The sequence below is a fragment of the Crotalus tigris genome, unplaced genomic scaffold (genome assembly GCF_016545835.1).
Source record: "Crotalus tigris isolate CLP2741 ecotype Arizona unplaced genomic scaffold, ASM1654583v1 scf7180000017551.9496454, whole genome shotgun sequence".
Taxonomy (NCBI): domain Eukaryota; kingdom Metazoa; phylum Chordata; class Lepidosauria; order Squamata; family Viperidae; genus Crotalus; species Crotalus tigris.
In genome coordinates, this window is record NW_024096469.1 from 8039131 (window position 1) to 8065064 (window position 25934).

The 25934-nt window shown below is 38.3% G+C and overlaps 1 protein-coding gene across 3 annotated transcripts in view; it reads left to right on the forward strand.

Annotated features, from left to right (window-relative positions):
* Nucleotides 1-25934, forward strand: part of RPTOR (regulatory associated protein of MTOR complex 1) — a 425821-nt gene that overhangs the window by 394281 nt on the left and 5606 nt on the right. For all 3 annotated transcript variants that reach the window (XM_039346112.1, XM_039346121.1, XM_039346131.1), the window contains 3 exons: nt 4572-4678; nt 16101-16228; nt 16965-17051. In XM_039346112.1, coding sequence (XP_039202046.1) covers nt 4572-4678; nt 16101-16228; nt 16965-17051 — 322 coding nt within the window. The remainder of the gene's footprint in view (nt 1-4571; nt 4679-16100; nt 16229-16964; nt 17052-25934) is intronic.

Genomic DNA, 25934 nt, shown 5'->3' on the forward strand with positions numbered 1-25934 from the left:
GATCTTTGGTTCTGGGTTGCCATGTTGGGTATCTAGATTTTGCTAGCCCTACTCAAGGCTTCTCCCTTCAGTGTCTTCTTTATAAAGTAAGATAGTCTGACTGTACAATGAGAAAGTCAAACAGTTTCCCGTGCAGCTTGCTGAAGGACCCTAACTAAGAAAGAGATTTGTTTTCAGAAACACAGTGGGATGTAATAAATGTAAGCCATGTCTGAGAATTATTTTTCTTCTAGTCATTTGTTGCGTTTAGAGTTTTTCCCTTGTGGTTTCTGTTGCTCACCATGAAAAAAAGCAATTAAGAATCCAGAACACACTATCGACAAAGGATAAAACTGGAGAAGGATATAAAAAAACAGAACTAAATACAAATATAGACAGGCATTTTGGTCATGGACTGTTACATTTTCAGTGTAACCCCTGAGTTTGGATCTTTGCTTCTTTTATTTTTAAAAAAGATAAAAATAACTATTCTCAAGTTTCCAGAATTATGCAATGTTTTATATTTGCATAGGCATTTGTTTTTTATGTGCTTTTTTAAAATAGATTTTTACATACCAATATGTCTTGCAAGAGAAGACTTTTTCTCAACAGTGTTTGTTCATGAACATTTATTTGTATGCTACCCATCTCACAGGAGAGAAAGAATTGCTTTATAAATCCCATTTTACAGATGAAGAAAGTGAGGCTTCAGCAGGAGTAGATTTTTGTTTAATTATTGTCAAAGTCAGGAAAATAAATGACAGAATAAAAACATCGTACATCATTCCTGTAAAGAGAAGAGACCAGAATGGTTCCGCAGATTCATGAAGACTCTTTGAAAAGCATCATTATAGTCACTTCTAGATACTTTGAAAGCCTAGGAAGGATGCTCCATTTTCAGCAACAGAAAAACCTCTATGCTACATGCAGTTTGACAAAAACAAACTCTACTAAACTCTGGCACCTTATTCATTTTGTCTTGATTAATATTCATCAGGGAAACCAGAAGCATCTTAGAAAGCCTACTTTGGTCATATAAAGTCTAATAATCAAGATAGAAAGTGCTGTCTAAGCAGAAGAATTTAAGTTATATTCCAAACAGAATCGATGTGATTCCTGATATAGAAGGAGCGCTACAATAGGAGGATGTTAATTCAGCATCAGGCTAAAACTAACCAAAGTCTTATTTAGGCAGCAACCCTCTGTAACATTGCCAGCCCCAGTATCTTTGGAGGAGCTGAACTGCAAAAGAGCATTGTCTATCTCTGCTTTCTCAGATTTCTGTTAGTCTGCAAGATAAAGGTTGTGCTGACATCTTTCATGCAACTCAAAGGAGAGTGGCAAGGTTGGTTATGAGGAAGCAGAACACATTGAGGAATTTCATTGCATTTCATCCATACCAGAATCTCCTGCATCTAGAAATGGGATTGGCAAGGTCCTAACTCTCACCTCTGCTAATATTTTATTCATTTAATTTGCTTATACATTCTTGCAAAAACAACCATAGACTCCTAAGTATTTGCAGACTGGACTACAATTGCAAATGTAAAGGAGCCTTCCCCTAAATGGGAATGATAGGAAAGCTAGTATATTTAGCATTACTTAACAGAGTGCTGCTTGCTAAAACTGGAAAAGCCCTCTGCTGGATTTATTTTGTCATGCAGACCATAAACAAGATGGCAAACACAAACTGTTTGGAAAATGCTTATCATTCAAAGTATTACTTTCACACTCGCTTCAGATCTCTTGCATTCTTCAGACCTGCCAGGGAAGCTAAAGGAATAATCAGTTTGGGTGTTCAGATAAAGATCTAAACTGTCAATTTAACTTGTCCTTTCTTTTCCCCTCAGTTCTATTTCTTATATTAGATTCAAAAGTTGTCAGGAGCAAATCAAAGGTCTTGCATTTGCACAATTGTCTATAACAAAATATCCCAGTGTTAGTGATGGCTCTGGCTACAGATTGAACGGAAGTAGAATAAAAAGATGCATTTTCTTTATAACCTTTATAATGACATGTAATTCAAAGAAAGATAGACTGCATTTCTTTGCCATTTATTATATTGCAAAAATTCATCAGTTCAGTATTTTGGTGGCACTGGCATAAAATAATCCCATTGTATGATTTCACTCAGATTTCTACTCTCCCCACTACACTATACATTTGGGAGCCATTTCAGGTGTCACAGTTGGCAAATACCAGAGTCTGATTTGATTTTCTGACAAGAAATGTGGGCCTTTTCTTGTTGTGAGAGGGAATCCCAATCATAGCTAGTATTTTGCATTGTCTTTCTGAAAATGACCTGGTGGATGTGACGGAGAAATTAACAGGACACTACTGTGTTGTAGAATTGTAGAAGAGACCATTATGAATCATCTCCTCTTCGAAAGCCTTTTTTTATGACAGCCTGATTTCCTTGCCAAGAAGCTTAGCTAGATAAGGTAATGGAAACTCAAATTCCCTTGGATTTTGTTGGTTAGAAACAAGAAGAATGTTGTACTAATGCAAGACACCCATTTCTTCTGTGCTTTGTATCTGCACACTGTAATATCAGGTCCATTCATATTTCTTTGACAATATTAGACAATATGAGATATGAATAATCTGTTGGGGGCTTTTCCACCAGGGAACAAAAGACAGTAGATTCCCCACAGCAGTATATTTGAGCAGCATACGAGCAGACTATAAACTTGAAAGGAAAATATTCACATTAAGTATCTTGGAGCTCATTATGGGAAATTTCTGGAGGTCAAAGTCATTGAAAACTTTCTCATTTTCCCAGGTTCATGGTTGCTATTGCATATAATGCAGATGGCCTGGGTATCCTTGGTGATGCTGACTCACTGCTTACTTTTCAACATTTACTCTCAATGTATTAAAGTCAGTGTGAGGAAAAATAAACCTTTTACCTAGGAGAAAAGCCTCCCCGTTGAACCTACATGTGATAGCAGCCTAGGTAGTACCAAAAAGGTGGAGAAGGAATCCTTGTAGCAGTTTTCTCCACTGTATGTTCTTAATTGGCATGTGCTTAATCGTAACTATGATACAATTATTTCAGTCACTTTTATTTGTAAATGTTCTGGGTTCTTTTTTTCTAGCTAGGCCAATTTGTCTAAATTTGATTTGGATGTGGATTTTGGAGCATTATCTCTTCTACAAAATACATTCTTTTTTTTATTGAACTGTGCAATATCTCTGAGCTTTATGTTTCCTTGAAAGCAAAAACGTTGATGCCTGAGAATCCGCTCACACTCTGAGTCATAGCATTCAACCAGGAACTAAAAGATGTGATATTCAGTATTGCAGCAACCTCAGAAATAGAATTTACTCATTAGCAAGCCTTTAAATTTCCCTCTGCACCAGGAGTGTAAACTATGAAGTAAGGTTTACAATGCCAACATGACCCTAGAGTCCAAATTCCACCCCCCCCCCCAAATTCAAGCTGACAAATAAATGAATATGGATATTTCTATAGATACTTTGCCTTTATATACTCAGAAAACATAACATTCTGGCTTAAACGCAACCATCCAAAATAATCCATTACATAATTGTTCAGTTCAGTATGTCAGGTTCTGTTCTGTCAGTTCTGTTCTGTTGAATTAGGACAGAAGTCAGTTCGGCTGAATTAGTGACTGACTAGGTTCAACTGAAAAAAAAAAACATTGAACTTTGACAAAAGAGTTTTGACCAGTTTAAGTGCAGGGTTTACTTTTTATTTGAGCCAGCTGGGTGTAGCTGTTAAGACAGCAGGCTAAAAACCAGATTGTGAGTTCTCATCCTGTCCCAGGTCCTAAGAAAGAGGTAATGGCAAACCATTTCCAAAATCTTGTCAACAAAAACTGCAGAGATTAGTTCGAGCAGATGCCAGGGATCAACATTGACTCAGAGGCACAAATAAAATAAAAACAACTTACCTTTTATTTAGAAATGACATGCAAAGTAGCTTGCAAATAGGTATTATTATTTAAAAGACTAGCATCTTGTAGGAACCCTAAGAAAAAAATGAGGAAACATTTGGTTTCTCTTTGATTGTTTGCATTATTCTCTGGTTTAATCTTTGTCGATAGCTGGTATGGAAAATAGAAAATATTGTTGCTATCTCATTTGCCTAGCAAAACAAGGAAGGCTTGTCAAATACTCTTGCTCTAATTTTGGACCCGCTTTCCTTTGCCTTCTTTCCTTCGCCACACTGCAGCTCCTCACAGTTTTCCTTTTGACAACATACTCATTTTAGGGCTTTGTTCTCTTTCTAGCCTACATTGGTGCAAATCTTTATATCTGAAATGAGATATAGTCTGACTTAATTTGTCAGCAGGCTTTGTTTGATATCTCATTTACCTCATTATCTACATACACCACAGTTGAAATCGAATGAGGGAAATTTAAAAGAAGCAGATAATGCTTATTGTAGATCCATTTTTATTTGCCCAGATCCAGGAATCCACAATTTTTCCATAGGATTTTCAGAGCAGCCATTTAATTCTAGCAGAATTCAGACCTGGGAATCAGACCTATAGGACTGTTAACTCTCTTTGGGTCTGCATATTTATAAAAAAAAATAATGTGTGCTGTGCTTTGTCTTTTCCCAGGAGCAGGAATGGTGGTGGATTGGGAACAAGAAACTGGACTTCTCATGACTTCCGGAGATGTGCGCATTATCCGAATCTGGGATACAGATCGAGAAATGAAAGTGCAGGTAACCCCACTAGATCTTTCTAATCAAAACAGTTTGTGACCTGTTTTCAGTACCACAAAAGCATGAGAAGTATATGAAGAAAAGCCGTTCCACGTTATCTGCTCAGTATATCTGCTCAGAGTTGGGAATTAGATATGGGAAGTTACGAATGGGATGTATCTAGTTGGCTGTGCCTGTGATGACAAACCTCAGGCAATTATCTCCTCTACTCTCAGTGTTTTTTGAAACATTATCATTGCCTGTATACATTGCCTGTACATGGCTAAGAAGCACACACTTTTCCGCATACAGCACACCCACCCACCTTGGCCTGTCTACTAGCAGCTGTTACTACTTTAGGATTTCTTTCCTTTATCATTGGCCCCAGGAGTACTACCACCTCCCTCCTAATTGAGAATGCTCAGAGGCTGCAAAAGACGGGAAGGTCAGCAGGGGGCAGTTCGGTGAGTCTCTGCTCATTGATGGGATGCCTAGGCCAGGGGTCCCCAACCCCGGTCCATAGACTGGCACTGGTCCGCGGCTTGCCAGAAACTGGGCCTTGAAAACAAGCGGAGCCCCATCTGTTCTTGGAATTAAAAATGCCAGCAAGCAGCAAGAAGGGCTGAGTGTACTAACTGGTGCACTTTCCTGATGCATAACACATTTTTGGAGTTTCCTTTATCCAGAAATTGCCCTACATGGTAATGATCATCTCCCCAGCCTTTCCTGTGCCTGTTTAGAGCTTCCCACAAATCAATATTTTTCTTGTGCCTGCAGCCTGAAGAGCCAATTCTATCTCTCTAACCAAGTTGCTCTGCTTCTTTTTATAGGCACCAAGAGTAGGAAAGAAATGTATCCATTCCAATAGTCTTGATATTTCATTATCCACACTACCCTATTCCTCACCCTTGCAAAAAATAGACCTGTTTACATCAATTGCCATAAAACCAAATCTTTTCTTCAGATATACACATTTCTGTGTAAGCTACTGCAAGAAATAAACTGTAGTCACTTTTTAAAATAATATTTTTATTAAAGTTTACAAATACTTGTTTGCTGTTGTATACCACTCGGAAGCATCTCTTACGAGATGGGTGACTATATAAGTTTGATTGATAAATAAATAAATAAAAGATAAAAATGAATACAAGCCAATAATATAAAAAAGAAAAAGTGTAGAGAAAAAGAAAAATATATAATAAAAAAATAAAACTATATAAAGAAATTATTCCTTTCTCCCTCCAGTTAAGTACAAATAACAATAGTAATTTATCATATTCTCTGATACTTCAATAAAATATGTCTTCTTCCCATATCTCATGTCCCATAAATGAATTATAACATCTTGTCATTCTAATCAGAAGTTTATTAAGGGCTATAATAGCATATGTGACATGAATGTTATACATGAATAATAACATGTATATTTTAACCTTAATCAAATAAATCCACTTTATATTCCTTCTGTTAACTTTTAAAAAGTTTGATTTCTAATCCCTTCAAATAATGTCCCACAAGTATAGATTCTAGGCTGATCCCTCTTTCAACTCTTCTCCCAGGTTGTGCTACTCTTCTGCACAATATTCTAGTTACCTTTTTGCTGTTTATTCAAAATAAAAAAAAATCTTTTTAAAGTTCTTAAATTGCATGAAACATTTTCCATCAAGGATAGAAGGAAACTCACCCAATGTAACGAAACGTGCGCTTTTGAAGATCTTTAACAATCAAAAAGCCATTAACAAGCAATTTCCTAAGGTGGTTAAGAGAGGAAGCGTCCATCTGAAGGCACCAAAAGTGCGGCTTAGGCCCGGCCCTCAAGCTCTAAAGCCCACGGCAGACCAATGTCTTATGATTTCCTCATGGGGAACCTCTGAATGGAACATTTGTGGGCAGTTCTTGCTCCAGAGAGGAATTTCAAGGAAGTGAGCCCTTCATTGGATGGTCTTTGTGTCACTTTACAAAGAACCATCTTCAGTCCACTGTTGCTTCCTGGAAATCTGCCAGAAGTAAAGTGTGATTTCCGAAGGTTTTGGAAATTAATTCTGTCTGGCTGATAGTAATTATGACACTTTGACCCAGCAATGCAATTTAACTAATACCATGCTAATCGTAATTATTTTCAAATATAATTTAATTTCTATAAAGTAGAAAACGTCAGAAATCAGGAGGATGAACATATTTTAAATGAGGACGATTGTTAATTATAGAAATTACTTCCTACAATGCTTCATAAGCACAATCCTGAATCATTCAGCAGCATCTGGCACAGCAGAACTGGAAAAATCAAGTGTGGAAATGCCTGTACCCAGTTGCTAACCCACAGATTTATATATATATAATGCGGGTACCAAAATTAACACCTGCAATTCATTATCAGGCTATTTGTTATGATGATCATGAACAATAATGTCCTTCATTGGTTTATCTTTTTAGTGCCTATTAATTCTTATTTGAATTATTCTGTACCTCAGCTGACTTATCAGGTGTTTTGCTAAGGGTTGTGGTCTGCATCTACAAAGTAAGTAGATAGTTTTGTCCAGAAAACTAATAGGAAGTAGCATGGCTGTATGGCTAAGCCAGAAGAGTCCATAGATAAGAGTCTTCTTGTTCCTGAGTTGCTCATATTGTGAGATGAAAAGGTGATTCCTTGTAGCTTCCTTTCTTTCGGCAAAGCCAAACCTGAACAGAGGATAAGCTTTCATATCTCCTCCTCTGGATAGGCAGCATATAAATTTAGATAGATAGATAGATAGATAGATAGATAGATAGATAGACAGACAGACAGACAGACAGACAGACAGACAGACAAACAGACAAGATAGATAGTTAGATAGATAGATAGATAGATAGATAGATAGATAGATAGATAGATAGATAGATAGATAGATAGATAGATAGATAGATAGATAGATTGATTTAGGCCACTGCCATATAAGATCTGCTTAAAAGATGCTGCTTTTCTTCATGATTTTTATTATAGAAAATTTTATCTCTCTCTCTCTCCCTTTCACGGCACTGCAGATTGACAGATAGCTGCCTTCATATAAGAACATATATTTGAGTTGTGAATCCCTATCAGCTATAGCGGGTGAAGAATGGAGTAGGCAGCAGACTATAGCAGTAAGCCCTCCCCCCTGGGCAATGTTACTTTCCCTGTAACCTATACATTTGCTGACTCACCTAGGTATTTCTTCCTGTAACACCTTTGGACTAATGATTCTGATTGACCTGGCATGGTCTGGATAGGATTCTAATCGTGATTCCTATCTAGAATGAGAGTATTTCATAAACAGCATTGCAGTTACTTCCCAACACTCTAAGATGGTGTGTGGGGTGGGTAGGTGGATGGAGGTGTTTCTTGATTTGGAACTCATAGCCTTTGTCCTGAAAGAAACCTTCCATGCAACTCTAGCATCTCAGTAGAAAACCGGCCATCCCTTGGTAGTTGTCTCCAGCAAACTGTTAAATAATTTTTTAATTGAGTAAATAACAAATATAGCAGTGATTAAAAATAGAAAGGAGGTGTTAAATTAGCTAAGCACCATTCTGCAGAGCTGGATCTGATTATTGCTCAGTTCTGGGGTTGCTTAACTGTAAAACTTGTTTTTCTTTCTTAACAGCTGTCCTCTTATTATTCCAAGCAAATCTTTTGTCTGCAGTGGAAAAAAAAATGCTCCAGCTTTAGATTAACATTGTGGAGTGTCTTTCCAACAATATCCCAGCTTTGCTCTTTGTATTTATTATCTTTCAAAGTTATTCTATCTTGGAAAAAAAGAAGAAAAAAAACATAGCCTTGAGTTTCTGTGCAAGTCTTTTTCTGCAGAATAGCAACATATGAAGCTCAAATTCCTCCAGCAGTCCATTAAGACTTCCAGATTCTCCTCTGCCCTTGCACCTGTTTCTTAATGGTACCTTTTTAAAAAAAATTACTCCTCATAAAAGCAGAAAGAACATTCCTCACCTGGAAGAAGTCATAAAGCATTATAAAACTGCCCATTCCAAAGTTTGGAGCCTGACAGAGTGAAGCAAAATGTTTTCTGGGAAAGTCCTTTTCTCCTTTCTGGAGGAAATAAGGGGCTTTGGAGTTCAATATCCTTTATATACTCCTGTAACCCTGTAAAGTACCGTGCAGTCATGGTGAGATAAAAAAAAAATGGCAGCAGCCACAATTCTCTTTGGAGGGCAATCACTGTAAGTGACTCACCTTAGGAGGTCATCACATATTTATTCTTTATTAGCTTATAGTATAAAATATGAAAATACAAAAGCAAGTAGAAACAAAGGTAAGGGGAAGAGAAAAAGAGAAGTGTAGGAGGAAAGAAAAAAAAGGCATTGACTTCCAACTCCCTCTGTTGCAGTAAAATAAGGCATTAACATCGAATCTCAACTTTTTACTTTTCTATAATAGTATAAACTAGCCATTTTTATAACAACAAATCAATCTAATCAGTAAAACCCAAAATCACAGTATCATTTTTTTTCCACCTCAAGCACAAAGTCCAGAAGCGGTTTCCAAGTAGAAACAAAAGTACTTATATTCTTTTCTTTGATCAGAATGGTCAGTTTAGCCATCTCTGCTAACTTATATCTAATTCTTGGTTTCTTGCCTTGCCCTATAAACTTGGAAATATCCCTCTGCCATGGTTTAAATGGAATATCAGTTGAAACAAAAAGAGCATCTTTGGTAAAACATTCATCTTAATTACAGAAATTCTACCCAGTGATAAATGTAATTTGTCGCATCTCTGTCAATCTTTTTTAATATCATTCCAGGGAGGCACATAATTATTTTGAAACAGTTTTGTATTTGTGTTTGTCAACATAACACCCCCAATATTTCACCTTTTCCTTAACCTTAAAATCAGATTTTTTAATCAATATATCACAATCCTGAGAGGATATATTCTTAATGAACATTGTTGTTTTCTGTTTGCTTATTTTAAAACCTGCTAAAGCCCCAAAAACACATTTAATTTCCTCATCAAATATTCTATCTTATTTTTTGGTCTTGCAGGAATATAACCAAATCATCAGCAAATGCCCTCAGTTTATAAACTTCTGTCTTGATGCTTATACCCATTATTTTCTCATCTTGTCTAATATCTCTGTTCAAAACGTCCAGCACCAATATAAACAGACAAGGGGCATCCTTATTTCAGACCCTTTTGAATTTCACATGAATTCGTTAAATCACCATTGATAACCATTTTTGCCTGCTGTGATGTATAATCAACCTTGATTCCTTGAATAAAGTTCTCTCCAAAGTCCATTTCTTCCAGCACTTTAAATATAAAAACCCAGTTTAGATTGTCAAAGGCCTTCTCTGCATCTAAGAACATTAGAGCTGCCTGTTTCTCATTATGGTATTGTTAATATTCAATGATACTTAAAACAGTCCTCATGTTATCCCTTAGCTGTCTTTTTGGCAGAAAGCCAGATTGGTCTTCATGAATATATATGCCTGTAAGATCTTCTTTAGTCTTTCTGCCACCTTAGCAGGTCATCAGTCACTCTGTAAGGCTCAAGAAACGGTGACTGTCAAACAGGCTTTTTTCTTGTTTCAGCACTGATATCTTCCTGTAAGATGCTCCATCTACTCTTCCACTATGGTTAGATTTCCTTCTTATGCCACTTTGTTGTTAGCTGTGCATTGAGCAAGTGTAGATTTATTACTCTCCGAGAAAAGTTGTGCTTTAAACTGCCTTTAACTTTCTGTCCTGCCTTTTCATATAGCGTGTATAACTGAGTGAAAAAAAAGCGACATCTCCAAGACATTTATTTGACTTACAAGATTTTTATTAAGCTCACATCTTTGAAATGAAGAGCTGTTTTCCCTATTTGTTGCCAGGCAGTACTGGGCCAGTGAATGTTTGAGCCCCTATCTGAGTACCCATATGAAGAATCTGATGGATTCTGAACTCTTTTCACATATATTAAAGTCCCTTTTTTTTCACAAGTGCCTCAGGACAAAAATGAGAGTCATAATCTCACTTTCACATATTTCAGCATAATTTTATATACTGGAAGTAATCCCAGTGTCTTTGTCAGAACAAAGACCATGGGCCGTAAAGTAATTTGTAGAATACCCCTGCAGCATCTTTTGATTTTGTTTTGTTGTGCTGTGCATTAATGTTGCCCAGATCTGAATTACAAGAGCACGGTAGTTCGCTTCTGTAAAAGAGGCCAACAGCAATAACTCGGTAAACTGCACTAAGGTAAAATGACAGTGCTCATAAAAACCAAAAGAGTCCCACAGCACTAAGATGCTTGTTATGGCAGATACTTCAGGGGAAAATAGTCTAATGCACCTGTTGTTGAACCCTGTTACTGTCTCCAGTGGAAGTGGGTAACAAATTGTATTCGCAGGTAATCTACCTTTCCAGTTAAAAATTGCCCAGGGCAAATGCATACTTAAGTAACAAAGGCACATGACGCAAATTAAAAAAAAAAGATAATTGTGCAGTCAGCATAAATTTGGAAAGTTATAGTAAATGAGAAAGATGTTGTTAATCAGCAAAAAGAAAATAAGGAATGAGGAAGCCGGATTGTACCAACACTGTTAAACCCATAACAGCCACTCAGAACCACAAAAGGCTAGATTCTGAGTCTTTTTAATCAGATTTACTGTATTAAAAAGGGGGATAGGTTTCAGAATCTTGAAATAGATATTTGTATTTGAAGCAGTCTGGGAAGGTTGCTTCTTGCTTTCCTGATAACATGAGAATGTTCCAGCCCTGTAATATTTTTCAAACCCCTTTTTTCTAAATTCTGAGAAGTCTATAATATGGATACCTTCCACTCCCCCAAAAAGGTCATATCGAGGGTGACCTGTCCATTTTGGTTAATTAAACAGTCACCAAATAGGGCACCAAGTTACATAGGGCATCAGATGTTGAAGAAGTAAAAATAAAAATTAACATTTACTTCCTAAATCTGCTGTTATATTTGGGATTGCTGAATTTAGGGATTTCAGGGAGATAAAAAGGAGTTGTATGACTTGCCTAGAACCCCAGTTGCTGGAATACCCCCTGTGGCAGGCATGAACAACAGGTTTGGACCTCAGAGCTATGTGTGGCACTTTAATTTGATGTGCATTTGCAGGTGCACATCAGAGATTCCAGGGGTGTTTATTGCAGCAAGACAGACTAACAGATTCTTGAGATCTTGTCTTTATCTCTCTCTGTCCTATCCTAACTAAACAAAATCAAGGTTGGGTTATTTTTATTCCCCCCCCCCTTTCTCACCACTATAATCTTTTCTGCAAAGTAATTATTTCCTCCCCTATTAAGTGCAGGCTCGCTCATACCTTTCTCATCCTCAGATCAGTGCTTAATTCCTTTATAGCTACCATCAATTAGCAATGCGGAAACCATGATTTTTTTTTTCACATTAGGATTGCTAATGTGAGCTTAAATCTACAAATACATAAACACACACACACACACAGAGTGATATATGTCTATCATGGTGAGGTTTGTGTGGGAGAAGGCCCTCCTTAAGAAAGGCAAATTGAGCATTCTCAAGGGTCAGCAGACTCAGCCGGATGCTGGGCATGTCCATGGTGCAATTACTGGGTAAAGTGTGGGATCTATCATTGTCTGGCTGTTGAAAATGTCAGAAATAATAATGAAAACAGGTCCAGCTTACTGTGGTAACCACTACATATAGGTACTGTATATTCCGGCGTATAAGGCGACCTGGCGTATAAGATGACCCCCGTCTTCGGCACTGAGTCGCATGCCTAGAAAGTCATCTTATATGCCGGAAACTACCGTTATTTCCAGCGTATAGGACGACTCAGTGTATAAGACGACCCCCATCTTCGGTGCCAATTTTAAAGCTTGTGAAAGTCATCTTATACGCCGGAAAGTACAGTACCTTTAAATCAAATTGGGTCATCTTTTCCCTGTATCAAACCATGGTTGTGCATTTATAAAATTCTACCACAATTGATAAGATATGAGGGAATATGAGAATCATCTAGTGAAGATCTATATTATTCTCCATGTGGTATAAGGTAGAGTTGACTTGGGATGGTCTACAAATAGTACTATTAACATATAGAAAATATGTTTTTAGTCAAGATGTTCTGGCATATGTCTGAGAAAGGAAAAAGGAAAAAGGAGATACAGAGTAGTACACTGAGTTTTTTAAAGTTACCTCCTGAATTTAAATGGATGCCTATATCATTGCTTCCCCCCCCCCCAGATACATGGTGAAAATTAGTTTTTATTTATATTATATGTATTAAATAACTGTCAGTAATTTAAAATATTGGGCCAAACTACTTGATTTAAACTGACAAGAATTATAAACCATACAAATAGGGAAAACATACATACATACCCACAAGTGGGTCAATATAAAAGAGAAAAAAGTGACATTGCCATAGGTGTATATTACAGGCTACCCAACCAATCAGAAGAAATAGATGAACTCTTTGCAGCCAGTTAACAAACGTGTGTAAGAAGCATACCACAGTAGTAATGGGAGACTTCAATTATCCAAATATCAACTGGGAGACAAACTCTGCAGTAAGCGGGAGATCAAACAGATTCCTAACCAACCTGGTCGACAACTTTGTCATCCAGAAGGTGGAGGAGCGAACTAGATGTAAAGCTTACTGGATTTAATCCTCACTAATAGAGAAGAAGTGATAGAGGGAGTTGAACCTTGGGTGAAAGTGATCACGTCATACTGGAATTTAATATAATGAAAACACTAGCAATAGTAAACAATCCAACCACTGACTTAAACTTCAAAAGAGACAATTTTAACAAACTCAGAGATAACCTAGGAAAGATTCCATGGATGAAAATTCTAAATGGGAAAACAACCCAAGAAGTGTGGGGAAACTCTGAAAAATGTGATTATAAAAGCCCAGACTAGCACAATACCACTGAAAAACAAAAACAAGAAATTCAAGAAGAAACCAGATCTGACAAACTGAAAGACAAAAGGGACAGATACAAAAAATGGAAAGAGGAGCACATAACTAAGGCTGATTATCAGCAGACAGCCAGAACATGCAAAGATGAAGTCAGGAAAGCAAAGGCTCAGAATGAACAAAGACTTGCTACAGAAATCAAGGATAATTAAAAAAAAATTCTTCCAACATATTAACAACAAGAAAAAGGTTAAGGAAACTGTAGGTCCACTAAAGAGAGAGGATAGCAAGGAAATAACAGGCAATGAAGAAAGCAGAGCTGTTTAACTCATTCTTTGCATCAGTCTTCACACAAAAAGATACTATAGCCCAATATATCAAAAAAACCACTGCAAAAGATAAACTAGAAACAAACATTAAAATAAGGAAGGAAATGGTAAGAGAACACCTATCCGACCTTGACAAATATAAATCATCAGGACCTGACAGACTACATCCCAGAGTTCTGAAGGAACTGGCAGACGTTATCTCAGAACCACTACACCATATCTTTCAAAAATCCTGGAGCACGGGAAATACCTGAGAATTGGAAAAGGGTTGATGTGGTTCTCATCTTCAAGAAAGGGGAAGAAGCGGACCCAGGAAACTACAGACCAATCAGTTTAATATCAATACCTGGGAAGATCCTAGAAAAGATAATCAAAAAACAGATCTGTGAAAAACTAGAAGCAAACAGAGTTATAACTAGTAGCCAGCATGAGTTTGTTAAAAACAGATCCTGCCAAACCAATCTTATTTCATTCTTTGATAAATTGACTAAACTAATAGAGCAGCAAAATGCTGTCGACGTAGTATACTTAGATTTCAGTAAGGCATTTGATAAAGTAGACCACAACCTACTCCTTGGTAAGCTAGAAAAAGGTGGAATAGACAATATCACTCCCAGATGGATCTGTAGCTGGCTGGCAAACTGTACTCGAGTAGTCCTCAATGGCACCACATCCACATGGAAAAAAACAGTGGTTCCGTCTTAGACCCAGTATTCTTTAATATCTGCATAAATGACTTAGATGAGAGAATTGAAAGGGAACTCATCAAATTTGCAGATGACACTAAACTGGCAGGAGTATCCAACATCCCAGAAGACAAACGCAGGATCCAAAAAGGTCTTGACAACTTGAAAACGGGCCCTGTCCAACAAAATAAGTTTCAATGTGGAGAAAAGCACAGTTTTACATTTAGGCAGGAAAAATCAAAGGTACAAGTACAGATTACTGGCTCAAAACAGTAACTGTGAGAGGAACCTTGGAATCCTAGTGGACAATCACTTAACTATGAGCCAGCAGTGTGCAGCAGCCACCAAAAAAGCTAATACAATCCTGTGTTGTATAAACAGAGGCATAGAATCAAGATTACACGAAATATTAGTACCGGTTTATAAAACCCTAGTAAGACCACACCTGGAATATTGCAGCCAAAAAATATGTTGAGAATTTGGAGGGAACTCAGAGAAGAGCAACTAGGATGTTCAAAGGCCTGGAGACTAAAACATACGAAGAACGGCTGCAGGACTTGGGTTTGGCTAGTCTAAAGAAAAGAAGAAATAGGGGAGACATGACAGCAGTGTTCCAGTATTTGAGGGGCTGCCACAAAGAAGAGGAGGTCACATTATTCATCAAAGCACCAGAGGGAAGGACAAGAAACAATGGTTGGCAACTGATCAAAGAGAAGCAACCTGGAATTAAGGAGAAACTTCCTGACAGTGAGGACAATTAACCAGTGGAACAGTTTGCCCTCAGAAATCGTGGGTGCTCCATCACTAGAGATTTTTAAGAAGAGGCTAGACAGTCACTTGTCTGAGATCTTATAGGTTCTCCTGCTTAAGCAGGGGGCTAGACTAGAAGACCTTCAAGGTTCCTTCCAACTCTATTCTATTCTATTCTAAGTATAAAAATGTGGCATCTGGGCTGAATTAATCTAATGTGCTCTGTGGATTGCCTTTTAAAATAATTTGGAAAGATCAACTGGTGCAAATTATTGACCACTTTATTGTTTAAGTGTCTGAAACATTTGACATACATATTTTACCAATTCTACTGGTTGCATTTCAAGACCCAAACAGAATGCATGTATTGACCTTTAAATTTATAAAGAGTCTAGGAATGAATTGTTTGAAAAATTGCCAACACCTATTAGTGTATCCACATAAAAAGAGTAATATCTGAGGCCCTAATGTTCCATTACAGTAATTAGTACAATATTGTCCCATTAATAAGAACAATTACATTAGCAATTATCCCTCATGTGTGAATTCTATTCCACTCAGGATTTGTCAAGCTTAAAACATAGGAGATAAATCCTATTATGCTCTGCCTCTTTTTAAAATATTTTCATCGTGATGTTATACTTACGATGTGGTTTAGTTACGATGTTTTTATTATCTTTTTTGAATTTGCATGCTTGCATTTGCTTTAAGAGACAGCCTATACTTTCTGAACTAAATAAAATATATGGCCAGCAAATTTTCAGTTTTGAATTGCTATTTTAATGTTTTAGGATATTCCCACGGGGGCTGACAGCTGTGTCACGAGTCTGTCCTGTGATTCTCATCGTTCGCTCATTGTAGCTGGGCTTGGAGATGGCTCCATTCGGGTTTATGATCGACGGATGGCTCTGAGTGAATGGTAAGACAGCCACCTCATTCCTCACAACAGCAAGGAAAGCTTATATTTGTTCTGACTGGTTGGCTCAGGTGGCGATGCATGAAGTAGGAGCACTTGCCCCAGCAATGTTCTCCAGATTACCATCAGTTGCAAAGATGGTTTTTCTCTTCTCCCTTTCCATATACATCTTAAGCTTGGGTGAATTTTAACAACGTAGACCTTCCTATATGGTGGGTGGGTGGGTGGGTGGGAGGAAGGAAGGAAGGAAGGAAGGAAGGAAGGAAGGAAGGAAGGAAGGAAGGAAGGAAGGAAGGAAGGAAGGACCTAGAAACAAATGCTATGGGTGAAGTTTGTTAACCAAAATATATTATTGTTAACATAAAAGATAGGGCACTGTTATGTGGATTTTTCCCTTGCCTGAAATAAATGTGTGATGAAATTACTGCTGGCATTAAATTACAGATAAGCTCCTATTACTTTATTGTACAAGGCAGGCTTTAATCACATACATGCAAGGCATGATTGCTGCCTATCCATTTTCTCCTTTGCTGCACCTATCAAGCCCAAGACATAGCAAGAGTACCTGTTGAAATAAGCAGCTGCAGGAAGAGGGGTGCCTAAATGTGCCAGCTCTCATTCAGTGGCTTACACCTCCACTTCTGTGGTCAAGCCATCCCAGGAAACAGATGGTTCTCCTTGTAGCAGCTTCGGGGTTTTCTCCAGATCTTATTTTCAGACTCTCTCCTTTCACTTGTAGCCGTGTGATGACCTATCGAGAGCATACAGCTTGGGTGGTGAAGGCATATTTGCAGAAACATCCTGAAGGCAACATCATGAGTGTCAGGTAAAAAAAAAATGGAGTAAATGAAAAGGAACAAGAACCTCTGAATATTTATGTGACATTTTCCTGCCAAAACATTACTCTTGTTTGAAAAGCTGTCTCCGGTATTTAAACAGCAGTGAGGTTTGAGCTCTTTACTTTGGCATTTCTGTCCGCCAATTAACTCGGGATTCAAAACTGGAATGGCAAAAGAATAGCCTTGTTTCTTAGAACGATGGCTTTTAAAGAAGATTGGAACAAACGCTACTCAAAGTCATTGACAAAATTGTACAACTCTGCAGTTAACCGTCGGTCTTATCTAAGACTGGAGAGCCAAATTACAGGTAGTTCCTCAACTTACAGCCACAATCAAAGCCAAAATTTCTGTTGCTGTATGAGAAAGTTGTGAAGCGAGTTTTAGCCCATTTGACGACCTTTCTTGCCACAGTCGTTTAGCGAATCGCTGAAGTTGTTAAGTTAGTAAGATGATTGTTAAGTGAATCTGGCTTCCCCATTGACTTTGCCTATCAGAAAGTCACAAAAGGTGACCCCAGGACACTGCAACACTCACATATATGAGTCGGATGTCATGTTTCCAAATTTTGATCATGTGACCATGGGGATGCTGCAGTGCCCCTAAGTGTGGAAAAGAGTCATGAGTTACTTTTTTCAGTGCTGTTGTAACCTTGAACGGTCACTAAATGAACTGTCGTAAGTCAAGGACTACCTGTATACAAGGAGGACAGCAGTGTTTGTAAGAGGGAGCACCCCAATCCAAGAGAAAAGGCCACCCCTTTCGAGGTAACCTCTTGGACTCTCAAGGACAGAAACACAAGTATTGCAACTGACAAGTCTGGAAGTAGGGCCCAGCTTTTAGGCCTGCTTTCTTTATCCTTAGGAAGAAATCTGAGCTGACAGCTCTCATTTTGAAAACTTTAAAAGGAACAATCCTCCACTTTAATCAGAATTTTTTTCCTGACTCTGAAGTAAAAGAGAAGAATTGGGCAACTAGCCAAAAAAAGTAATTTGTTCATTAGATCTGTAACTTCCCTTTTCTTGAAGAACCAAGGCAACAGACTTGGTTCTCCCTCCAGTGGTTTCTTTCCACCCCCTAAAAGAAGCCAAACTGTGAGGTAGGTTGGATTGACAGAGAGCGGTGTCTGCCAGTTGAGCTTCCATGGCAGAATGTGGCCTTGAACTTCATTCCTAGTTCACTATCTTAACCTCTAGATCACATTGGCACTCACAAATCTTTTGCTAGCAAGAAAAGAAATTTAAAAAAAAGAAACAGTGGGAGAGATTTCATTGCATGTTCTGAGCTTATTGCTATGAGGAATTATTTTCCCATCTAGCAAATTTTTGTGCATAAATCCATTCCTTATTCTCAATAAATATGATGTGAGAGCACTCTCTCTATTAAGTGTTCCATTCACGGGACAGCAGAATATAATTTATTGCCTCTACATTGCCATTTGTTTTTTTTTTTTTTTTTTTTAGAGAAATTGTTCTCTGTAGCCTGGGTTAAAAAAGCATATAATTCTCTCTGATGTAATATTTCCTGCAACTGCTATTGAGCAGCAAATTCTGTCATCCTTATTTTCCCTAGGAATGAAGTAAAGTACTTTAATTTGCAGGATGTCAAGGTCTGTGTGATAGTTTCCTTTTTTAGGAATATAATTTTATTAAGATTTTTGATTATAATAGTAAAAACTAATATGAACTAAACTTGCAGAAAGAGATAAGAATAGGAAAAAGAATAAAAACTGCAGGAAAAACAAAAAAGAAAGAAACAAGAAAAAGAAAATAATTTAATAAAAAAGGACATATATAAAAAGTGACTTCTAACTTTCATCACAATAAGTATTAAAAAAAACTCTTCACATCCTATAAGGTTACCAATAGATATCTCTTCATCTCATATTCCATTCCTTAATAAGCAAATCCATAAAGCTTCAATATTTCCATCCTGGTGCCAGCAAAAAAATCCATAAAAGTCCAGAACTTAGCAAAAAAAAAAAAAATCTTGTCTGAACATGATCAAATAAACTAAATTTATATTGCTTCCTCTTACTTCTAACAGTCTTAATCTTTAATTCAATCAGATATCGTCATGGGATTTGATTTCTCTTCAGGTCTTCCTTATCCCATCACACAGATTTCTTCAAGGTTTCAATAAGCCTCTTTCGTAGATCCAATAAGAAAACCTATTATGAACCATTTTATTGAATTAATCATTTGTATTTCTCTTTTAATTTTTAAAACTTCAGCCAGTTTCTTTTGTATATCTAGGAGAGTATACTTTTTCAAATCGTTCTCTTGGATGTCATCTGTAACTCTACTTTCTCTACTTTCTCTGTCTTAATAGATAAAATTTGTTCCACAGCTGTCATTCCTTCATTAGGAGCTTTATTTATAAGTTTTATGTTTTCATGTATTTAATGAAATTTATTTATTTAAATTCAAACACTACAGGCCAATTAAAAGATGGGGAGGGCAGGAGCAGGATGTTAGGGGAGGTAGGATCTGTTGTTAATAGATCAACCACTTCCCTTGTGATGCTCCCTCATCGGAGCCCCAAGCTAACTGGCAGAGCCAGGTCTTTAGGCTGTTACAAAAGGTCAGGCAGGTTGGGACCGACCTCACTCTGGAGCAGGGGCAGTCAACCTCGGCTCTTTTATGACTCGTGGACTTCAACTCCCAGAATTCCTGAGCCAGCTAAGCTGGCTCAGGAATTCTGAGAATTGAAGTCCACGAGTCATAAAAGAGCCAAGGTTCACTACCCCTGCTCTGGAGGGGCAAGAGGTTCCACAGGGCAGGGGTTGATGATTGACTACCCCTGCTCTGGAGGGGCAAGAGGTTCCACAGGGCAGGGGTTGATGTTGTAATTACCTACTTGCTTGTGGCTCCATTCTTCAAAGATCTCCCTTACGGTTTGTAATACAAAAATGTTTTGTGTCATTTTGTAACTCCCAGTACTAACCGATATCAAGAACAGGCTTGTATGTTTTTTTCCTTCCATTTAGAGTCTTCTAGTGTCAAGTTTCTGAAATCATAAAGTCACTTATCTTGTTATTATTTAACAATTGGCCAGGATAGCCAAAATAAATCTGTTTCCTATGAGAAGCTGTTTTTTTATACAGTAATTAATTCCAAAACCTTATAGTAAAAATCAACACGCCAAATGTATCTAGAGCCTTAATCCATTTACAACTTTCTTACATCATAATTTTATTTATTTTTTTGTATTTATTTCAAATTCTTTAAGTTCTTAAGCTTACAATTTTTTTTTCTTTTTGTTCAGAGTTGAACAAACTCACCTAATGACTTTTCAGACTTGTTGTTCCTAAGGTCTTTTCAGATGATTAATAGACAATTTCCAGAAGTGATTAGAAAGTAAGGTTTGCGAATCTAGTGTCCTTTAAAAGACTCTTCCATGGTTATGAGCAAGTTGGCTGATCCCTTCATCTCCCAGCATTCAAACCCACAGAAAAGTGCTATCATGCAATCTCCTCATCAGGAGTAGTCATCCAGAGCACATTTGGGCAATCTCTCATCCTCTCTTTATCCAGAGTCCAAGAAACCAGTCTACTCACTTGCTGTGGTCATCAGCTCTGCTTTTGCAGAGACATCTTCAGTTCACCATACTTCCCCTGGAGGTCTCTGTGTGGTGGTTGAATTAACCTCCACAGATGCCCTGCCATTGGGCAATTGTCACAGAATTTTCAGCAATAGCATTTCTCATTCGGATTCAGAAGGGACTCATATCTTCCTTAGAACTGGGTATGTGTTGACTCCCATGTACCTTCCCTATTATCTTCAATAACATGCTGTTCAGTTTGCTTTACCAAAAGAGGATGCAATTCAGGCATGCCGTGAAAGAATTTGATACAACAAATTTCCTGAGGCTAAGGAGACCTAAGGCTAATTGGTATATAGAAGGGAAAGAATGTAAGCTTTGTGAATATATATTGAATTGGATGTCCCAGAGGAAAGGCAAGCTGGAAATGTATTTTGCACATCAAGAAAACAAGCAGATATGATCACTAGGTTAAATCTGTTGTGCAAATCCAGTAATAAGAATCCTGGCTAATACTAGACAAAACCTGGAGTTTTCCAGTGTAAGTCTGCAGGAATAGGAAGAGCTGACTGTCAGCTAATATTGCCTAAAAGATGTGTGACTTAATTTCTGTCATCCCAGGACTAAGCCCCTGTGCCTCCTTAGGTACTAACTGCTGATTATTTATTTGGTATACTTATATCCCATATGCTCTCAGCAAAGGCATCCCATGTCTAGCAAAATTCAATAAAGAATAATGAAAATCCAAATAGAATACATATATCATGAAACAATAGTCACAAATCAAAAACAAATCATAGTTTCAGTATTAAAAACAAACCAAAAAAAATGCATAGCCTCTCCAGGAGAAAGGCTAAGCTGTAAAAGTAAGTTATTAATTTGGTCTTAAAACAGAGGTCCCCAACCTTTTGGGCACCGGGGACCAGTTCCGTGGAGAGAGGTTTTTCCGTGGACCGAAGGGTGTATGGTTTTGTATGCTTCCTGTATCCCACGGATGGGGCTTTGCTTGTTTGTGCGGACCAGTTGCTGGCATGCCATGGACCGGGGGTTGGGGACCCCTGTCTTAAAACATACTAAAGAAGAGCAGGGCTGAAGAGCGCAGATGTCTTCCACAGTCAGAGGAGGGAACTGGTAGCACACAAGCTGCTCCTGAAAGAGCAGCTGATGCCAGGGTAGCTTTCTTCTTGGGCAGCCTACAGAATTTGGGGACCCCACAGAGTCCCCAAAGACACACACGCCCCAAACTACACAACTGATCTTTCAAGGGAGAAATATCTGCCTAAAGCAGGGAAAAGCCCTCTCCCCAAATTTGAAATCTGGACATATTAGGCACATGCAGCATTTCTGAGCCTGGATGAATAATATAATTTAGGGAGATGTTCCTGCAGTCCTATGTTGTGTCAAGAGAGATGCTGAAGTTTCCTTGTTAAGCAACTTCTGACAGTCTGCAGGTTATTTACCCTGTAATCCCGGGAGTTGACATCCAGCACATCTGGAAGCCATCCGTTTATAGAAGAATGGTATAGTTGCACTGAGCAACAGCATTTAAAGAACATAGAGTCATAGCCAAGAAAAAGTAACATCGTGAATACTGACATTTATTAATTCAGAAGACTGTAAAAGATCAATTAGAGATTTGTGTAACAGAAAGGTATACAGAGGAGAAAAATAATAATCTACTACTCCTATCCTTTTCCCCCCTTGCTTCACAGGGAAAGCAAGGTCAGTTCGAACTTCAGAGGTGTGATCTGTCTGCAAGAACACACTGAGCAGCTAGAGTGTCTGTTTATTCTTATGGGATCTGGTGACATTACTTTTTCTTTCTACACATTCTGCTTTTATGACTGTAGCAAGAAAGAGGATAGAAAAAGTGACAGCAGTTGTAGATAAACAAATATTGTCATGTCTTTCCTTCTGCCTGTGAAACAAATCTAAAAAGCGGGTTCCTTTGACACTGACCAAAAAACTTTTTCAACAATAGACAGATATTTCAGATTTTTTTTACCCAGTAATTAAGTCTCAAATACTACAGTGACCAGAACTCCTTGAAGGCAATTTGAGAATCTCAGTGTTGTCTTAGCCCAGACATGTCAAACACAAGGCCCGGGGGCTGGATCCAGCCCATGAAGTGGTTCATGTGGCCCACGAAGCCATCCTGGAAACAGTGAGGGAACAGCCCCCGCTGCCTTGGCCCTGGCCGGCTGGGAGCCAATGTACAATTTTGTGGTGGCCATCTATGCTGAAACGCATTCAGTCTTAGCTCCACAAGGCCGTCTGGAAACAGCGAGGAACCAGCCCCTGCCGCGTCGGTCCCACCCCCTGGGTGCACGCTGGGGAGGTGTCACCCTTTGTGAGGAATGAAGAAATGGACCATGCCTTGGCACTTGCCCCGGTTCCACCCCCTTCTGCCAGAGACCCTCAGATCTGTCCCACTCCTGCCCAGGCCCCCACAGGCATCCTTGATGCGAACAGTGTAGAGCTGGCCAGGCCCACCCAGTAGGCCACACCCACTCCTTCCGCACCCACCCAGTAGGCCGCACCCATCCTGGCCACACCCACCTTCCCCCCCCCCGAGGGCAACCGCAATGCTGATGCGGCCCTCAATGAAATTTATTTTGACACCCCTGTCTTAGCCCAATGAGCCTTTTTTAAAAAAAGGGTTGTCAAGTATTTTAGCACAAATGCAGTCTCAAAAGAGTCAACTTTAGTGACAGAATTTGTTTTCATTGATTGTAGCAACGGATGTAAAGAAAATGGCACTAAAAGCAGTTGTAGCTGTAAAAATTTTATTAGAAGGTTTTTTTTTCCTTTAAGATGGTTTGAATCTGATCTGATTGCTCAGTTCTATGCTGCTGGTAAATTACAGTCATTGCAATGGAGTTTTAAGAAGGACTGTTTAATGAAGAGAAGGACAAGGGGTGACACGATAGCAGTGTTCCAATATCTCAGGGGTTGCCACAAAGAAGAGGGAGTCAAGCTATTTTCCAAAGCGCCTGAGGGCAGGACAAGAAGCAACGGATGGAAACTAATCAAGGAGAGAAGCAATCTGGAACTAAGGACAAATTTCCTGACAGTTAGAACAATTAACCAATGGAACAACCTGCCTCCAAAAGCGGTGAATGCTCCAACACTGGAAGTTTTTAAGAAGAGACTGGACAGCCTTTTGTCTGAAATAGTATAGGGTTTCCTGCCTGAGCAGGGGGTTGGACTAGAAGACCTCCAAGGTCCCTTCCAACTCTATTATTCTGTTAAAATCACCATTTATACTTAAAAATTGTTACAGAGCCATTAATCAGCCGCAAGGCACTGAAAGACTCCTGTGTAGGAGTGTACAAATTGGTTTGAACTACAAATGGTTTGTGCTTAAAAAGCTGGGCTTGAGATTCACTGCAGGTATTCTAACCATTCCTTCCTAAGAAGCATTTTGAGGTGGAAATGGCCTGAGCCTGAAGAGAGAGATTTCTTTGAGTGTGTGACACTTCCAATAGAATTGAAACAAGCCTTTGTGAACTTAAGGCCGCTATTTCAGCAGTTGATCTAAAGCATGTTGGCGGGCCTAAGAATTTCAGTCCAGACTGCGGCCAACTCTAAAGCAACAAGTTCATACAAGTGAAAGTTCAACTCGATTTTTTTTCCCCAAAAGCAGAAGGGTCACAATCAGATCTTTGTGAACATTATCCAAAGTAGCCGATATAAACAAAGTACATCTAACTATTGTACAACACACATTTTTACAATAAAAATTTTCATGGTATTTAAAGCAATTTGATGCAGGAACAGGGTATTTAAGTTCATTATTTTTGAAGTTTCATCAATTATTGATATACTTTTTTCAGCTTCTTATGAAGACCAGTTTCTTGATACATACTGTATATCGAGCAAGAGAAAATCCTAAAAAAGGATTGAAATTAGTAACAAACGCCCCCCCCCTCCACAAAGTAATTCTTGGAAAGGCAACCTGCCTTCACAATTCTACAGCCTCTAAATGATATGTATGAAACCCAAATTATAGAGAGTTCCTTCATACTCTGGATTTCATAGGTATCTTTTAGATTCTTTTTTTAATTGATTGATTGCATGATTAATCTAGTTCCATAAAAGGAGAGAGGAAAGGTTAAAACCACTATCCACACATCTCTGAATCACATGAAGGGGATGCTGTAGTGTGTGTGTGTGTGTTTAAAAAAAAAATCAAATTATTTCTACCTTTCTACTTTCAATAAGGGCACTACAATATGATTGCTAAACCCGTCCAAAGTAATGGAGTCTAAAAAACTGACAGGCTGACCCTAGAATGCCAAATAGATAGCTTTGCCATCACTGTTGGCAAAATTATTGGCAGTTTCCTTCCCTTTTCACAGCTGCAGACACAGTAGATCACAAACAGTTAAAATTTTGTTTTAACAATTGTTTGGTATGAGAAACATGACAATATAGAAATGACATTGTTTCTTCTTGTATGAAAAACTATCCATGTACTTAATTTAGACTGTTTGGCTTCCAACAGGGGCTAACAGCATCTCTCTTTTTTTCTGTTTCCCATATTCTAGTTGTCTTCTTTTCCCCATTCTTTTCTGGTCCTTTCCCTTCCTAACCTGCCCTCACCCACCCATGTTTTCTTGGCTCTGTTATATGGAAATAGTCCATCAAGTCTTTACTTGCCTTCTGCTAGAACGTTGTTTTTCAAACTTGGCAACTTTAAGATGTGTGGACTTCAACAGCTGAAATCCACACATCTCAAAATTACTAGGTTTGAAGAAACATCTCTTGAGAAGTCTCTAACAGGAGAACCAGGACAGGTAACACCCTCAAGGGCTCCAGGATAGACCCTCTCCAATCTAAAGAGGTTTGCCCTTGGCAGCACCTTAATGTCCAGGTTCTTGATGTGTCTGAAGAAAAACATTTCTCTTAATGTAAGTGCAAGGGAGGCTGAGATCAATATTCAATATCCCAACAATCTAATTTGAATCGCTTTGTAATAATTATATTAGCTGAGTGACACTCCCTCCACTTTCAAAATCATTCATTCTAAAAAAAGTCAGAGAGATGTCTTAAGTTACTGCTGCCCATCTGTGATGTGCTTTTAAATTAGATTACTGCACTTAATCAGAATCTCACCCCACAAGATTTCACAGTGTGCCAAGACAAAGTGGCTTATGCTGAAAAATGATTGGGAAGAGGTTTACTGTAAGTCTTGTCTCATAATGTGCTTCTCTGATATTTTTGGGCTAAAATGAATGCTCTGGCCTGAGATAAGACAGGTGCTCCTAAACCTGGCAATACTGCACTCTTTACCATAAAACAGGGGTCTTCAAACTTGGCAACTTTAA